This window comes from Salvelinus namaycush, chromosome 25, assembly GCF_016432855.1.
Source record: "Salvelinus namaycush isolate Seneca chromosome 25, SaNama_1.0, whole genome shotgun sequence".
Taxonomy (NCBI): Eukaryota; Metazoa; Chordata; class Actinopteri; order Salmoniformes; family Salmonidae; genus Salvelinus; species Salvelinus namaycush.
In genome coordinates, this window is record NC_052331.1 from 19452038 (window position 1) to 19470147 (window position 18110).

An 18110-nucleotide genomic window follows, 5' to 3' on the forward strand; every position below is an offset into this window, starting at 1 on the left:
CTGGCTTTGGCATGCCATTAGAAAGTCTCAGCAGCGCTTGCCACGGAAGATCATGTATGGCCAGCTACATCTTGGCTGGTGGTCTGTATGGGGGCAGATGAAGCGCTACAAGGACCAGCTGAAGAAGTGCAACATCAAACCCACAGACCTAGAGGATGCTGCTGCCAACCGTTCCACCTGGCGGCAGCTCTGCCAGAGCGGTGTACAGAGGTGGGAATAGGAGAGGAGCACAAAGAGACAGAAAAAACAGCTCAGGAGACATACAACCATGCCTGCCTCTGTCAACAGACTACAATAAAGTTTGTGGATCTTGGATTGGACTCTACAGTCACCAAAAATTCAGCTTTAACTCAGAAGTGGAAGTCATCATCTAATACGATAGCCTACTGCATATGCTTATGGTAATCCATGCATTTTTATGGTGAAAATTATCTTCCCCAAACTTGGAACTCACACGCAGCCTATGTATGCCAGTTAAGCTCTACACCGGTTATAAAGCGCAATAATGTGCATAATTTTAAGACGTTATTTGGCCACGTTAGTTGTGATACATACCTTATCAAAACATATAGGTCTATGTGCTAGGCTTCATGAGGTGTGCAACTATGATTTAGAAAAAGTCGCAAAAAAACACGTGCCATTTCCTGCCTTACTGCACAAGCAGGGCATCATTCACACGTGATAATACATCATTCACAAGTGATGACTAATATTAACAAGGCTAATATTGTCACCCTTCAGAATATTCTTAATTTACATTTTGTTTTTACATATAGTAAATAATATGTGTTAAAGTTTTAGAATGGACCATAGTTATGCACCTGTCTCAGAACAGAGGCAAAAGAAAAACGTGTTCTCTATGTACTTAAATAGCGAATGGTGCCTGCTTTTCCCGTGGCTTATTTTCATGCCAGCCAGGTAGGCTATACTCCTGTTGTAAAGATAAGCAATGTACTTAATATTAGGAAAGTTGAGAAATAAATATAGTAGGCCTAGCCTATAGAAATCTGATGGGATCTTCCTCTTCAACTCTGTTTTCTCATGCAATTGCATAGCCTATAGAAATGTTGCGCAACATGAGCTCATGGGCTCTCATGAAGTGTTTGATTAGATGTTGGACTATATTTGCAATGATGTCAGAGTGATTAGAAGGACAATAGAGTGCTGAGTCCTGGTAGCAAGTTTGGCAGGCTACTAATGACCATCCGCAGCATCAGAGCAGCCTAATTACCGTGACTAAGCAGTCACATGGAATTTGACTGCCAGTCATGACTCGTGACAGCCGGTGTGGCGGTAATACAGTCACCGTAACAGCACTAGTCTCACACTGTTGGCAGTAGGTGCACCTGATTCAGTTGCCAAAAAGAAAATAAAGTGCACTATAGGCCTCCGCTGGCCAAACGGATGGCTCAAAATGACCGTTAGCTACAACTAAGTTGATACTGTGAGATTTCAAAACATTTAAAAGCATGACTAGAGAAACTGTCAACAAATACAGCAAAGAGATGCTGTTATGAGTGAGTTCAGGTGTAAGTTCTTACTCAGCACTATCAACACTTTGTATTCAACACTTTTATAAGTTCTAAAATATGCGTTCTTCCTATTTCCACTCAGCACTACAAAAAGCACTGCAGCAGTAATGAATGAGTAGGAAAGTGTATCTATAGGCTTGCGTTGTTATTATTAGCGGCTTGTTCATAGGAGTAACAACATGAATTTGTGCATGAGGCAGAAATAATGTGGTGCGACTCGAGTTTAATTGGTTAATGTTGCATAGGGTGTTTTAAGTCATGTTTAAAAAAAATGTGAGCGGTAGATCTCGGCTTGTGTTTTGAGTCAAAGTGATCACCAACCTATTGACTCAAAATAGCATCTCTGTTTTGTCCAAGTTTAAAAGTAGAACATTTTCAGCCATCCACTTCCTTATGTCTGAAACACAGGCTTCTAGCGAGGGCAATTTTGGGGCTTCACCATGTTTCATTGAAATGTACAGCTGTGTGTCATCCGCATAGCAGTGAAAGTTAACATTATGTTTTCGAATGACATCCCCAAGAGGTAAAATATATAGTGAAAACAATAGTGGTCCTAAAACGGAACCTTGAGGAACACCGAAATGTACAGTTGATTTGTCAGAGGACAAACCATTCACAGAGACAAACTGATATCTTTCCAACAGGTAAGATCTAAACCAGGCCAGAACTTGTCCGTGTAGACCAATTTGGGTTTCCAATCTCTCCAAAAGAATGTGGTGATCGATGGTATCAAAGGCAGCACTAAGGTCTAGTAGCACGAGGACAGATGCAGAGCCTCGGTCTGACGCCATTAAAAGGTCATTTACCACCTTCACAAGTGCAGTCTCAGTGCTATGATGGGGTCTAAAACCAGACTGAAGCATTTCGTATACATTGTTTGTCTTCAGGAAGGCAGTGAGTTGCTGCGTAACAGCTTTTTCAAAAAAAATTGAGAGGAATGGAAGATTCGATATAGGCCGATAGTTTTTTATATTTTCTGGGTCAAGGTTTGGTTTTTTCAAGAGAGGCTTTATTACTGCCACTTTTAGTGAGTTTGGTACACATCCGGTGGATAGAGAGCCGTTTATTATGTTCAACATAGGAGGGCCGAGCACAGGAAGCAGCTCTTTCAGTAGTTTAGTTGGAATAGGGTCCAGTATGCAGCTTGAAGGTTTAGAGGGCATGATTATTTTCATCATTGTGTCAAGAGATATAGTACTAAAACACTTAAGTGTCTCTCTTGATCCTAGGTCCTGGCAGAGTTGTGCAGACTCAGGACAGCTGAGCTTTGGAGGAATACGCAGATTTAAAGAGGAGTCCGTAATTTGCTTTCTAATGATCATGATCTTTTCCTCAAAGAAGTTCATGAATTTATTACTGCTGAAGTGAAAGCCATCCTCACTTGTGGAATGCTGCTTTTTAGTTAGCTTTGCGACAGTTTCAAAAATAAATTTTGGATTGTTCTTATTTTCCTCAATTAAGTTGGAAAAATAGGATGATCGAGCAGCAGTGAGGGCTCTTCGATACTGCACGGTACTGTCTTTCCAAGCTAGTCGGAAGACTTCCAGTTTGGTGTGGTGCCATTTCCGTTCCAATTTTCTGGAAGCTTGCTTCAGAGCTCGGGTATTTTCTGTATACCAGGGAGCTAGTTTCTTATGACAAATGTTTTTAGTTTTTAGGGGTGCAACTGCATCTAGGGTATTGCGCAAGGTTAAATTGAGTTCCTCAGTTAGGTGGTTAACTGATTTTTGTCCTCTGACGTCCTTGGGTAGGCAGAAGGAGTCTGGAAGGGCATCAAGGAATCTTTGTGTTGTCTGAGAATTTATAGCACGACTTTTGGTGCTCCTTGGTTGGGGTCTGAGCAGATTATTTGTTGCGATTGCAAACATAATAAAATGGTGGTCCGATAGTCCAGGATTATGAGGGAAAACATTAAGATCCACAACATTTATTCCATGGGACAAAACTAGGTCCAGAGTATGACTGTGGCAGTGAGTAGGTCCAGAGACATGTTGGACAAAACCCACTGAGTCGATGATGGCTCCGAAAGCCTTTTGGAGTGGGTCTGTGGACTTTTCCATGTGAATATTAAAATCACCAAAAATGTGAATATTATCTGCTATGACTACAAGGTCCGATAAAAATTCAGGGAACTCAGTGAGGAACGCTGTATATGGCCCAGGAGGCCTGTAAACAGTAGCTATAAAAAGTAATTGAGTAGGCTGCATAGATTTCATGACTAGAAGCTCAAAAGACGAAAACGTCTTCTTTTTTTTTTGTAAATTGAAATTTGCTATCGTAAATGTTAGCAACACCTCCGCCTTTGCAGGATGCACGGGGGATATGGTCACTAGTGTAACCAGGAGGTGAGGCCTCATTTAACACAGTAAATTCATCAGGCTTAAGCCAGGTTTCAGTCAGGCCAATCACATCAAGATTATGATCAGTGATTAGTTCATTGACTATAACTGCCTTTGAAGTGAGGGATCTAACATTAAGTAGCCCTATTTTGAGATGTGAGGTATCACGATCTCTTTCAATAATGGCAGGAATGGAGGAGGTCTTTATCCTAGTGAGATTGCTAAGGCGAACACCACCATGTTTAGTTTTGCCCAACCTAGGTTGAGGCACAGACACAGTCTCAATGGGGATAGCTGAGCTGACTACACTGACTATGCTAGTGGCAGACTCCACTAAGCTGGCAGGCTGGCTAACAGCCTATCCTATCCTTTATATCCTTTGCTAGCTACTGAGTTATTAGTAAAATGGAAATTTAAATTAGGCCAGTTATACATCATTTGTAGTTATCATTAGGGGAGTGATTTGATTCCTACAAGAGCACAAAACGTATAGATTTATAGCCATCTTTGAAAAGCAAGCTTTTTTTTGTCTTAAAGTTCCAGTGTTGTATTTTGAGACAGGCTTGAATAAGTTAAGTAGCCAATAGGCAGACGGTAGCATAATGTGTCTTTATTCTCTGTAATAATGGTATGGGAATAATAATGCTTTTTATTTTGGAAAGTGGTTTCTTGCATCAAACACCACAACATTTTCAGTCACCTTGTCTGAAGGGCAAGTGGATAAACGGGTTAATGTCAAGCCTTGCATGTTTTTTCCCCCAAAAGTCTCATGGAATGTAGGCCTACATTGAACACCACACATTGGCTGCTACTATATGCTGAATGATAGAACAGCTATTTCCATGTTAAAATGTTATGGGATGCATTTTCTCCATTGTTTTTAGGCCACTCTAGTAGGCCTACATTATGATCAAATAGCCACAGTAACCTACATTATCACTGTTAAAATTTAAAGCGGGTACAGCCTCAGTGTTCGCAGTAAACGCGTGCTGGAAGTTGCACAGAATTTTCACAACGTTCAAGTTTGCGCTCAGAAAATCAGAAATTTGCTCAGTGACGAAATTTTGGGGGGGTCACATTGGATACAAGTAAAAGGAAGGCTGTTATTGGTTACATCGCTTACTATGCCAATTTCTCTGTATAAAATGGTACATAACTTTTGAGGTCCCACGTTGGAACTTGAATATGTCTGTAAAGTATGCTATGTTCAACAGTATATTTTCAATATTCATTGTTATTTTTCAATATTCATAAATTAATTTTATAAAATTGTTCTTGAAATCAATACTACTCATATTACAGAGCAGGCGATAAAGCTTCATTACACCAATTTTCACCTTGTAGCACATACAGATGAAACATTATGGAGTCTAAAATGACTTTGATTAATTATTTCTCAATTATGCTTTAAGATACAAATGTCATGTCAGCAATTCTTCCTCAAAAGGACCGTTCTATGGATTACATTTCGTTTAAAAAAAAATATATATATATTTTTTTTTACCTGGTTTCGTGAGGAATCACTCCATACCTGAGTTTTGTTATAGGCAAAGAGTTGTTTCCTAAATAGTTTATTTGCTACTGAGAATAGCTTTGATTTATCCACGTCTTTATGTCAAGGTCCTGTTTGGCTAATAGACTTTGTACAGAAAATAACAATTTGTCCTGCACCTTGTACAAAATCTTAATTAATGCCTTTAACCGTCCCAACCAACCCCCCAAAAACGAAGGGCCTTTTTTTCAACTTAAGTATTGTTTGGTTCAGTGGACCTAACGATTGTCTGAGAATATGAAAAGTGTTCAGTTCAAATCAGTTAGATCAAATGCATAATGCACCTAATATTGAAAAGAATAGCCTCTAAGAGGGGACCAGCAGAACATCCGGTCTTCACTGTCCGATCCGCCAGAGAGCATACTGCTCAATACAGCCCTGCATTCAACACGAGACTCACTGACAAAGACCTTCGTGAGATTGAGGAATAGGGATGCAATGGATTGGTATTCAGACCTGTGGCCTGGATGTTGTAAGTCTGACCAGCCTTTTCAAGGTCAGAACGCTGGAGCTCCTCTGTCTCCATTGTCTTTGCTGGGCCGCAGACCAGGGGTTTAAGTCTTAATTCAGACTGCGGTTGCAGATTCAACACCATGTCTATGAGTAGCGTCTCTCTATTGCTGTTTCTCTCGCTCTCGAGTTCTTTCACAACAGCAGTGATTCCATTACTTTTTCCACTTGAAGAATGACATTGTGACATTGCAATTGCCGCAGTCATGGTGTTTACTCTACGATTGGTGGGGGAAGCTAATCCAATCCATATGTATATCTCAGTGCTCAACAACGTGCAAAACAAAATATGGATGTGTAATTGCTGTCCTGTGATGTTGACGCTGTCTCCCCTGCCTCTGTCCCCTCCCAAGGTTTTGCGGGTGATGGCTAAGATCATGAGGGAGTGCTGGTACTCCAACGGGGCGGCCCGCCTCACCGCGTTGCGCATCAAGAAGTCCCTGTCCCAGCTCAGCCAGCAGGAAGGCATCAAGATGTAAACTAGAGACAACGCCACCTGAATGTCTGGAATCTCGGTCCCCATCTGTGTGCTGTTCTCCTCTTTCTCTGAAGAAGGAGGGAGGGAGGTGATGGTACAATCAGGTGGGTGTGTTTACCCTTCTATGACTCATTCCTTTAAGGCTGATTGGAGAGATTGTTTCTCTGCTCTCCTCTAAGATGGCATTAGAACATGGGTTGATTCCAGTGGATAACCTGGATAATACTCTATCTGGACTCTGGATGCAGAGACACAACCCCCTGACCCTGCTGTTGGTTTGCCTGACTGGTTGCAACAAGCCCATCTTTCTTACCCCCAACAGACACTACTTGACTTTTATTGGGACCTCCTGTAGGAATTCCATTGAAAATATTCTGAATTAAAGAAATAAGTTGCATTGAAAGAAAATATACATTTTCAAATACCTCTATCTGGTTATTTCTCAAAGTACTGCGGTATGTGTTTATTTAAGCATTTCATTCAAACAGGATTGAGTGTTACTCATATGCATTTCTTTCTTTCACTCAACATCTTGTACCTTTAACATTTATTTTACAGATGCCAGCTCCATAATTGTGTATACTTTTGTCAAGAAAAACTGGATATGACCTCTATCAAGACTTGTCAAATATGCAATATTTTATTCATTGCTATGTACTGGTAACTGACAAAATAAAGGAAACACTTGAGTAAATACAAAGTATATTGAAAGCAGGTACTTTAACACTGGTGTGGTTCCTGAGTTAATTAACCAATTAACATCCCATCATGCTTGGGGTTATGTATAAAAATGCCCAGTTTCCCATTATTTTGATTACCATGGCCAGTAGAAGAGATCTGCCTTTGAAAGAGGGGTCTCAAAGGAGCATAGGGGGTTTAAAGGGTTTGTGAGTGTTTGACCAGATCTCAACCTAATTGAACAGTTATGGGAGATTCTGGAGCGGTGCCTGAGACCAAGTTTTCCACCTCTATCAACAAACCACTAAATGATGGAATTTCTTGTGGGAGAATATTGTCGCATCACTCCAATAGAGTTCCAGACACTTGTAGAATCTATAATGTGCATTGAAGCTGTTCTGGGGCTCATGGTGGCCCAACGCCCTATTAAGATGCTTTATGTTGGTGTTTCCTTTATTTTGGCAGTTACCTGTATATTTATTTCTTACAGTGTAAATATGAGTCGGTCAGAGGAAGCTGGTGGGAGGAGCTATGAAGTGACTCAATGTAATGGCTGGAATGGAATTAATTGAACTGTCAAACATATGGAAACCATGTTTGGCTCCGTTCCATTAATTCCATTCCAGCCATTGCAATGAGCCCATCCTCCTATAGCTCCTCCCACCAGCCTCCTCTGGAGTGAGTGTGTAGGCTGTACTCTATTCCTATGTATTTTGTGTGTGTATACAGGTGTACATACAGTACACCTAAGCTGATAGATATACTGAACAAAATTATAACACAACATGCAACAATTTCAAAGATTTTACTGAGTTACAGTTCATACAAGGAAATCAGTTAATTTAAAAAATTCATTACGTGCTAATCTATGGATTTCACATGACTGGGCAGGGCTCTTTTATTTCAGTTCATGAAACATGCGACCAACACTTTTACATGTTCTACATGTTGCATTTATCTTTTTGTTCAGTATAGTATACCTCTATTTTATACAAAGCACTCTTCATTCTTTCAACCATAACCATGAAGTGCTCTGAATCAAGGAGGTTCTCTGAAGGAATGGGTCCTCCCACTGCCATAGGAAGAAATGCAGTGGAAGTCAGGGTCATATTCATTAGGCACCAAACGGATTACCTGGACTTATACAATAAGACCTTGTTTTTGTATTCCACCGACTAGTGCTACGATGTGCACTAATGAATACAATTAAGCAACACCGTGATACCAGTTTACCTTTCAATCTTCTCAGTAAGAATCAATCCTGGACGGTCTTAAGGGAAAGCATTGACGGAGCTGCATTATATACACTATTTTCTGTATATTTGTATTGCTTTTATGTGAATGAGTTTTCACATCTAGGGGCATAACATTTCAAAGAAGAATGTACTTTTGGATATCTTAGATTTGTGTACAGCTCTACCTTTTACAGTGAGAAAACCCCATTGAGACCTATACAGGTCCTGTAGTCGATCTTTAATTTGTTGCATGAATGAAAGACAGAACATTTTACTTTACTAGTTGGAGATTCATTATGCTGCTAAACATACAGATGTGATCATGTGACCTCCCTTATTATTTTCCAGTAGGACAGAATACAGAAAGGATAATTAAGGAAATTCTGTAGGTCATCTGAGGTAGACATTGTTTCATATCTCTTCAGTAGCAATAAGTGCACTTCTGAGCATTGCTGCATAATTACATTTAAAAATATAATCTACACTAGTAGAATCGACTATAAAGTACTGTGAGGAGAGGTCAGATGAACGCTTGTCAAGTGCCATGGCATTTAGATTTGACCTGTAGGGTTCTTTATTATTATTATTATTTTTTGCAAAACCAGAGGTACATGCTGTATTCATATCTGCTACTGTGTTATTTGTTTTTGTCTTTTAGCAAGTTTACATCAACCTGCTTAAACCAAATCAAAACGCCCTTCAACTATTGTGCCATGCATGGAATGCATAATTGGTCAACTGGTCATTACAGAACAGTGTTGTCGATGGAAAAACAATGTGGTGTTTTTTCACATTCGTCACACTTGAGGTGAAGGATATTGCTGCTATGATATACAGTGTATGTTAAACCAAAAAAGTATTATTTTACAGTGGAACAAGAAATGCAACTGTTGTCATGACTCATCCAACAATTTTATTTTCTACGTCATTCCTCAGTCTCATCAGCAGCCTTTAACTTTTCTGACTCTCATAGAAACATCCAGGTATTTATCTTGGCAACATAAACAGCATCTGAGTCCCTACCAGCAAGGACTCCACTAACTATGATCACTATCTGCTAGTCTAGCTTTCACCAGGAACCTAGCATTTGCCCCCCTCCCAGTGTCAAAACTATTTTACATTTTGATATTTCCTTTCCCAATTGTTCTGTAATCTATAAATGTGCTGTGACTTGTACTGTGTTTTATACCTGTATGTAGAGTGCCTTCAGAAAGTATTCATACCCTTTGACTTATTCCACATTTTGTGTTACAGCCTGTATTCAAAATGGATTACATTGGTCAGGGAGGTGAGAAAAAACAAAGTCCTTATTTTGAATTTGGACTGTAACATCAAAATGTGGAATAAGGCAAGGGCGATGAATACTTTCTGAAGCACTCCCCATTATTTTCAGTGAGTGGAATTGAATCCCCCAATTGCCAGTAATCGAGTATGTAGCCATCATTACACATACATGATTACGGTCGTCACCTCTCACTGACCTGAACTCAAGAACTCATTTGCTAAAGGAGAAGAGCCCTGCGGCGGTATGTACTGAATGAGATGCTCTGATTAGCAGAAGGGGAAAAAAGACCAGTGAGGCAGGCAGCGAAGAATACATATTTATTAGTGGGCTTCTGATGCAACCACAAAATTGGAAATTGATATTAAGCTCTGCTGTGTAGTACAGAATTAAATTAAAATACGCTTCTGGTAAGCAAACCATTCTGAAACGTACAGTATTTGAGGGAAAATATGAAGATTCCCTGGTCATCTTTATCACATATTGCACAGTAGCTGTAAAGTAGCTGCAGTATGTGCTATTACGTACTGGCTCCAGCAGAAGAAAGCCTTATTTCTCCCAGTGCCTATGTTTGACTTCTATTATATTATATGGAACCATGTTCAAAGTCCACCACATATTCTGCTGAAAAGGAAATGAAACAAAGTTTGAAACACAATCAAAAAAAGGAAACGATACCTCCTCTCGGCACACCAATGTTTTTAATTTTTAATTATAATTTACCTCAATGTACATAATACTTTTATCTTCCACTTTTGACATTCTATTTCTATGAAATGTCTAATTGAAATAATATTAATGCACATTTCTTTGTCAGTGGTACTCTGTATACAGTGTTTGTTGTTTAGGAAGTTGTCCTACTGGCTCGGTTTGAACAATCTCTTATTTGAGAATTGTTGATATTTGAAGAATGCTTTTCATCTCTTTAGAACCTTTTCAAGTTGTAGAGAAAGCCCCTGTACAGTTTCATATATACCATTTGTTTGGAGGGTCATGTTACACCACACATCTTTTCAGAGGTGTGTATTCTTTGCTCCCTAAGATAAAGTACATGTATGTGGTAAAGTGTTGAAATGAATGAGCGCTCGACATAGGAATTCAGATGACATTGACTATTATTTCAAGTTTGTGTATAGTGAAGTAGGACGTTTTGTGAATAAATATATACACATTTTCTTACCTTGTGACATTTGTTTTTTTTCTTCTCTTTCAAAGAACCCATCTTCTGTGAGTGTATACATAAAAAATCACTAGTCATTCAGGTTCAAGTCATTCAGATTGTATGGCAAGTATTGAAGTATCCAGACAAACTAGAATTTAAATGCTTACTATAAATCTAAATAGTATAGCTTTGTCATCAAATTATTCTGTCGGCCACATTTTCCCCTTTTACATGCTCCCCCCACCAACAGATGGTGGTGTTGCCTAAAAGTAGCCTACATGATGGCCACAGGGATTCTTGCTAATGCACATTCAACGATTCTAGTACTAGTACTATAAATGCAGCCATTTGACTTTGACTACATTTAGTATGCCATAAGGAGTGTTTTGTTTCAGTGTTTCTTCCACGCTATATCAGTTGACCCCCTCAGGTGTTCAAACTTTTTTTATGATGTCTGGAATGTAAATACGTTATAAGTGATCAGGGGCAAATGGGGAGGCTCTGTCTATCAGGGTCTCTTTAGAGTCTAGACATTCACTGTAGACCCTGTCTGTCTGGAGATCCCTTTGTTCTGACTCACTGTAGTCAGGCTGAGAAGCTATTGGCCTGGCCAAACATCAACCCATCTCTTGACAATTCATCGTCATCTCTTGAGTTTTGGCCATCCAGACGTCAATGCAGCGTTACTTCATTTCTCAAAGCTAACAGGGCTCCAAGGGGGTGTGTTCTGGTTTGATACTCTATCATCAATGATTGGACTTGAAGGGTGAAGATATCAACATGATTGGTTTCCATGTTGAGAAATTTAATTTGATCTGTTTGATGTAACTATGTCTGCATGCTATTTGAAAAGGGAGATCATTTTCAAAAGGTAGAAAGAATCAATCAAAAGTTCTGATTTGAAATAATTCTGCACTTAACTAGTCGAATCTATCCCTCTCTCCCATCCTCACTTCAGTCGTGGTCATTTTTCTCATAGCCATACTTCTGGAGAGCGTGATAATGGTGGGCAGTGGGAATAGTGAGAGCAGGGAGAAACATTTATCACCTTAAAAAAGTGGTGCTGATACAAACTCTGGTGATAGAATCATTCCCAGAGGTAATTCACTTCTGGGATCATATTTTGTGCTTTATTCCCATTCTGGGGAGAGTTATGTTCTGACAGTTGGGAAAAAGTCAGATTTCCCCTCAGGTTAGTTCTAGTTCTCCATTTATTGGCCTACTTCCACTGGTTTTATAACAACATATACCTCATGTAGTTATTTTTCAAAATACTTTGGTCTCTGTTCCCCTTGATGACAAATTGATTTGACTGCAAGTAAATTATCTGTCACGTCATGTGTTCACCTCCAGCCCACTGGTCAAAGACAAGCCTTACATTTCTAATCCACTTGCTTCACTGTTCATTCAGGGAGCTCTGTCCTTGCCTCTCATTATTCTCTCTCCATGACGCCATCTCTATTTCTCCTCGACTTATCCAGCGCGTTTCGTAAAGGCTTTGATGGTAGTGATTAATGCTTGATGTACATGCCACCCACATTTTTAACTGCGCAGTCTAGACATTGAGTGGTTGCGTAAGATGCAAGCCAAGGATGTGTTTGGTATTCCCTCTGCCATGTTGTATCCCACATCATCTGTGCAGCCATGCATGTACCCACTGTGCATCACAGACCCTTAGTACTCTGGGGTCCAATCTAATGAGAAAAATCCCAGGGTTGAGATTCAATCTCTTTTTGCCACAAGGTTTGATTCAGTTCCTGAATTGGCAGAGTGCAGGGTGGTTTTCATTCACACTTTTCAACCAGCAACTGTCCCATTGTAAAGAGGTTTGAGACTAGGCAATTCCAATCATACTGGAAAGCTAGCATACTGTTATCCCTTTCCCCAATACAGCAGGATTTGTAAAGTTCCATCCAAGCTATTTTCAGTTGTGATTTTGTGCCATTATTCAATTATCTTGCTCTTTCTCATTGAGTACTGTTTTTTCACTAACCAATTCAGTAACCTGGGTAATATTATACGTACTAGATGATGCATGAATGAACACAGCTTTCACAGTGCACTGCCAGATATGTCCAAAGACATGAGTAAAGACTATTTTTATACTCTAAACGGTATTATAAACTGGGTGGTTAGAGCCCTGAATGCTGATTGGCTGACAGCCATGGTATATCAAACCATATACCACGGGTATGACGAAACATTTTTTTTTTTACTGCTTTAATTATGTTGGTATCCCGTTTTATAATAGCAATAATGCACATCTGGAGTTTGATACATGGCCAATATACCACGGCTAAGGTCTGTATCCAGGCACTCCGCATTGCGTCGTGTTAAAGAACAGCCCTTAACCGTGGTATATTGGCCATATACCACACTTCCTCAGGCCTTTTCTTAATTATACAGTAGCAGTACTTTATGAAGAAAAATTATAGCTTACTCAGAAAACAGAACTAGATTTAACCAGTGGATCTTGATTCAAGGTTGACTCTGTCAGTATCCTACAACAAAAATGTGTGCAGTTGAGGGGGACTCGAGGACTGGAGTTGGAAAACAGTCCTAGAGCAAATTTTGAAAGTGGATGAGTGAAAGCATGTAGTGCAGGTACACACAGACACACGAATGCATAAACTAGCACGCACGCACACAAGCTGTATGGACTACTGAGCTTGATTGTGTTGTAGATGCAACAGTGTCTTATTCCTTTGATACAGATGGTTCCTACTGTGAACAAATATTTGGAATCAGAAGATTACATTCAGGGTGCTGGGTAAATAGCATGTAATCGCATCATTAAGCTATTGGTGGCATTATGCAAATAGCTGCAGGGGTTTGGGAGTAATCCTCTGAGTCACTGACTGCTGCTGCTGCAAATGTAGAGCTGTTTACTAGGAAATCTATATCTCTAGAAAGTCAGCCTGCCTGCAGTTGTAATGTCTGTACGGCTCACTAGTTCTGCATTCAGAGAACTGTTCTCTGTAATGAGTGTGGCTTACAGTTATTTAATGTTCTGTATTTACAGTGCATTTGGAAGGTATTCAAACCCCTTGACTTTTTCCACATATTACGTTACAGCCTTATTCTAAAATTGATTAAATTGTCCCCCCCCCCTCAATCTACACACAATACCTTTACCCCATAATGACAAAGCAATACCAGTTTTTTAGAATTGTTTTGCAAATCACATTTACATTTAGTCAGACCCTTTACTCAGTACTTTGTTTATGCACCTTTGGCAGCGATTACAGCCTCGAGTCTTCTTGGGTATGATGCTACAAGCTTTGCACAACTGTATTTGGGGAGTTTCTCCCATTCTTCTCTGCAGATCCTCTCAAGCTCTGTCAGGTTGAATGGAGAGCCTCGCTGCACAGCTATTTTCAGGTCTCTCCAGAGATGTTAAATTGGGTTCAAGTCCGGGCTCTACCATAATGGCCTGATTGATGGAATACTGCAGAGATGGTTATCCTTCTAGAAGGTTATCAAATCCCCACAGAGGACCTCTGGAGCTCTGTCAGAGTGACCATCAGGTTCTTGGTCACCTCCCTGACCAAGGCCCTTCTCCCCCGATTGCTCCGTTTGGCCGGGCAGCCAGCTCTAGGAAGAGTCTTGGTGGTTACAAACTTCTTCCATTTAAGAATGATGGAGGCCACTATGTTCTTGGGGACCTTCAATGCTGCAGAAATGTTTTGATACCCTTCCCTTGATCTGAACCTCGACACAATCTTGTTTCAGAGCTCTACGGACAATTCCTTTGACCTCATGGCTTGGTTTTTTCTCTGAGCTTATATAGACATGTCCAATCAATTGAATTTATCACAGGTTGACTCCAAGTTGTAGAAACATCTCAATGCTCAATAGAAACAGGATGCACCTAAGCTCAATTTCAAGTCTCATAGCAAAGGGTCTGAATACCTATGTAAATAAGGTATCTCTGTTTAAAAAATATATACATTTGCTAACATTTGTGAACAACATGTTTTCATTATGGGGTATTGTGTGTAGATTGATGAGGGGAAAACAATTATTTCAGCCATTTTAGAATAAGGCTGTAACGTAACAAAATGGGGAAAAAGTCAAGGGGTCTGAATACCTTCCGAATGCACTGTACCTGTTGTGTGAAGGATATGTACAAAACACCCATTTGCAGGATTTAACTTCTTATGGCTGCAGCCCGGCGTCGGTACACTTATGACAACAGCCACTTCAAGTGCAGGGCGCGAAATTCAAAATATATATTTTTTTAATATTTAACTTTCACACATTAACAAGTCCAATACAACAAATGAAAGGTACACATCTTGTGAATCCAGCCAACATGTCCGATTTTTAAAATGTTTTACAGCGAAAACAGCACGTATATTTATGTTAGCTCACCACCAAATACAAAAAAGGACAGACATTTTTCACAGCACAGGTAGCATGCACAAAGCCAACCTAACTAACCAAGAACCAACCAAACTAACCAACAAACAACTTCATCAGATGACAGTCTTATAACATGTTATTCAATAAATCTATGTTTTGTTCGAAAAATTTGCATATTTGAGGTATAAATCAGTTTTACATTGCAGCTACCATCACAGCTACCGTCAGAAATAGAACCGAAGCAGCCAGAGTAATTACAGACACCAACGTCAAATACCTAAATACTCATCATAAAACATTTCTGAAAAATCGATGGTGTACAGCAAATTAAAGACAAACATCTTGTGAATCCAGCCAATATTTCCGATTTTTTTAAGTGTTTTACAGCGAAAACACAATATAGCATTATATTAGCTTACTACAATAGCCTACCACACTACCGCATTCATTCATCAAGGCACGTTAGCGATAGCAATAGGCACGTTAGCGATAGGGAATAAACCAGCAAAAGATATTAATTTTCACTAACCTTCATAAACCTTCATCAGATGACAGTCCTATAACATCAGGTTATACATACACTTATGTTTTGTTCGAAAATGTGCATATTTAGAGCTGAAATCAGTGGTTATACATTGTGCTAACGTAGCATCTTTTTCCCACAACGTCCGGATATTTTTATGACACTCCCAACTATTCTGACCAAATAACTATTCATAAACGTTACTAGAAAATACATGTTGTATAGGAAATTATAGATACACTAGTTCTTAATGCAATCGCTGTGTTAGAATTCTAAAAATAACTTCATTACGACATCCAGCTTAGGTATAGCGAGAGAGTGCCCAAACTCTGGGCGCAAACGACTATTTCACATGTTCGACAGATATATGAAATAGCATCATAAAATGGGTCCTACTTTTGATGATCTTTCATCAGAATGTTGTACAAGGGGTCCTTTGTCGGGAACAATCGTTGTTTGGATTTAGAATGTCCTCTTCTCCAGTCAATTAGCACGGAAAGCTAGCAAAGTGGCGCTAAGCTCTCCTTCCTGAACAAAGGCACACAACGCAACATGCCTAACGTCCCAAATAAATTTCAATAATCTAATAAAACTATATTGAAAAAACATACTTTACGATGATATTGTCACATGTATCAAATAAAATCAAAGCCGGAGATATTAGTCGTCCATAACGACAGCTTTACAGAAGGCAATACCAGGTCCCTTCACGCGCTCTCCAGAAAACAGGAAACTGGTGACACGTCATGCCGAGAGCTATTATTCACTCCATTTCTTCTCTCACTGCTTGTCGACATCTAGTGGAAGACGTATGAAGTGCATGTATTCTAATAAATATCAAGGACATTAATAGGCAGGCCCTAGAACAGTGCATCGATTTCAGATTTTCCACTTCCTGTCAGGAAGTTTGCTGCAAAAGGAGTTCTGTTTTACTCACAGATATAATTCAAACGGTTTTAGAAACTAGAGAGTGTTTTCTATCCAATAGTAATAATAATATGCATATTGTACGAGCAAGAATTGAGTACGAGGCCGTTTAAATTGGGCACGATTTTCCCCCAAAGTGAAAACAGCGCCCTCTGTCCTCAACAGGTTAATGTGGCACACTTACAATTCAAGGAAATGGGTGAAGATGAAAACAGATCAAATCCATTGGAAATGAATGAGAACTAATGTGATATAGAAAATCAATGGTTTGTGTTGTACACCAGTACAGCCCAGCAGCTTGCCTCCAGAGCACATACTGCAACACAGCTGGCTGCATGTTGAACATCATACTGACTGACACCTAGTGGTTTAAAGTCTTCCATGATGTATCAGAATTCCTGTTGAATGGGAAAAGGGAGCACTGGAAGGTTGTGGGATTCTGGGCAAAGAGCATTGTAGCCACCTTAAATTGTGTTCCTTCCAAATATTACAAGTTATTTCCAGACTAATCACTTTATTAGGCAAGCTGACCCTCTGTTAATTCAGGATACTGTGATTTTTTGTTGTTGTTGTTGAAACAATGACTACACTCTATACCTGAATTCATTAGCAAATTGCATATATTATAGGCTACACTACCTTAATAAAATATAGAGGAAAGTCATGCACCAAAATGAATTTTAAGAGACGAAGCTAAACTGATTTGCCATGACTATAGTATGTCCACAGCATTACAGGCTTCTGATCTACAGTAAACTTGTGCCTCAACTAGAGATACTAAATGCTCCAACCGCAGTGATATTAAACACATACCAGACAGTGGGCGATAATACAGTATCCTGAGTGGGTGATCTGAGTGAGTTGTGCTCAGATAGATGCTGCTCTTCCAGCTGACACAGTGTTGTTGACAGAGCACCTCTCTTTCTGGATCTATGTCTGTTTTTATCCTGTTGTGTCTCTTCGAGAGGTGATGTCAAAACAAACACTTTGACACCCATTCATTGTGGTACAGACTGAAGCTGCTTTCAGGGCTGGTTTCTCAGACACAGATTAAGCCTAGTCCTAGACTAAAAAGCTATTTAAATGCATGCTTTTTGGTCCAGGACCAGCGTTAATCTGTGTCCGGGAAAGCGTCCCTTAATGAGATGTTTTTAATGTAGAGATGCTATTCCATTTCTAGTAGTCTACAATATCAGACTTGCTTTTTACTCATGAGTCAAAACGTAGGATAGTGACCCTTCCCTATTGATGTGCAGAGAACTCTCTCTCGCTCTGCTGCCAGTTGTGGCGGTGTTGGGAACTCTGAAGGGTTTGAAATAATTTCATTAATTCCAATGTCTTTCCTCCAGATTACCTCTTCTCTGAGGCCTGCAGCACCTGTTCATAGGGTGGAGGGAGGTTGCAGTAAGCAGGAGGGGTAGGGTGCTGCCAAGTGGGAGGGGTAGGGATGGGGGCTGTAGGGGTGAGGATCATCCCTCCTGGGTCCCCATAGTTCTGCATGCTGGGCTGCTGCAGTCCTGGAGGACA

General features: G+C 39.9%; 2 protein-coding genes across 3 annotated transcripts in view; one reads left to right on the forward strand and one right to left on the reverse strand.

Moving 5' to 3' along the window:
* Positions 1-6823, forward strand: part of LOC120020326 (TGF-beta receptor type-1-like) — a 90931-nt gene extending 84108 nt beyond the window's left edge. The window contains exon 9 of the mRNA XM_038963902.1: positions 6287-6823. Within this exon, the coding sequence (XP_038819830.1) occupies positions 6287-6412 (126 nt within the window). The 3' untranslated portion in view covers positions 6413-6823. The remainder of the gene's footprint in view (positions 1-6286) is intronic.
* Positions 6824-16674: 9851 nt separating this feature from the next.
* LOC120020327 (biliverdin reductase A-like) overlaps positions 16675-18110 on the reverse strand; it is a 39734-nt gene continuing 38298 nt past the window's right edge. For both annotated transcript variants that reach the window (XM_038963903.1, XM_038963904.1), the window contains exon 11: positions 16675-18100. The gene's annotated coding sequence lies outside the window, so the exon portion shown is untranslated. The remainder of the gene's footprint in view (positions 18101-18110) is intronic.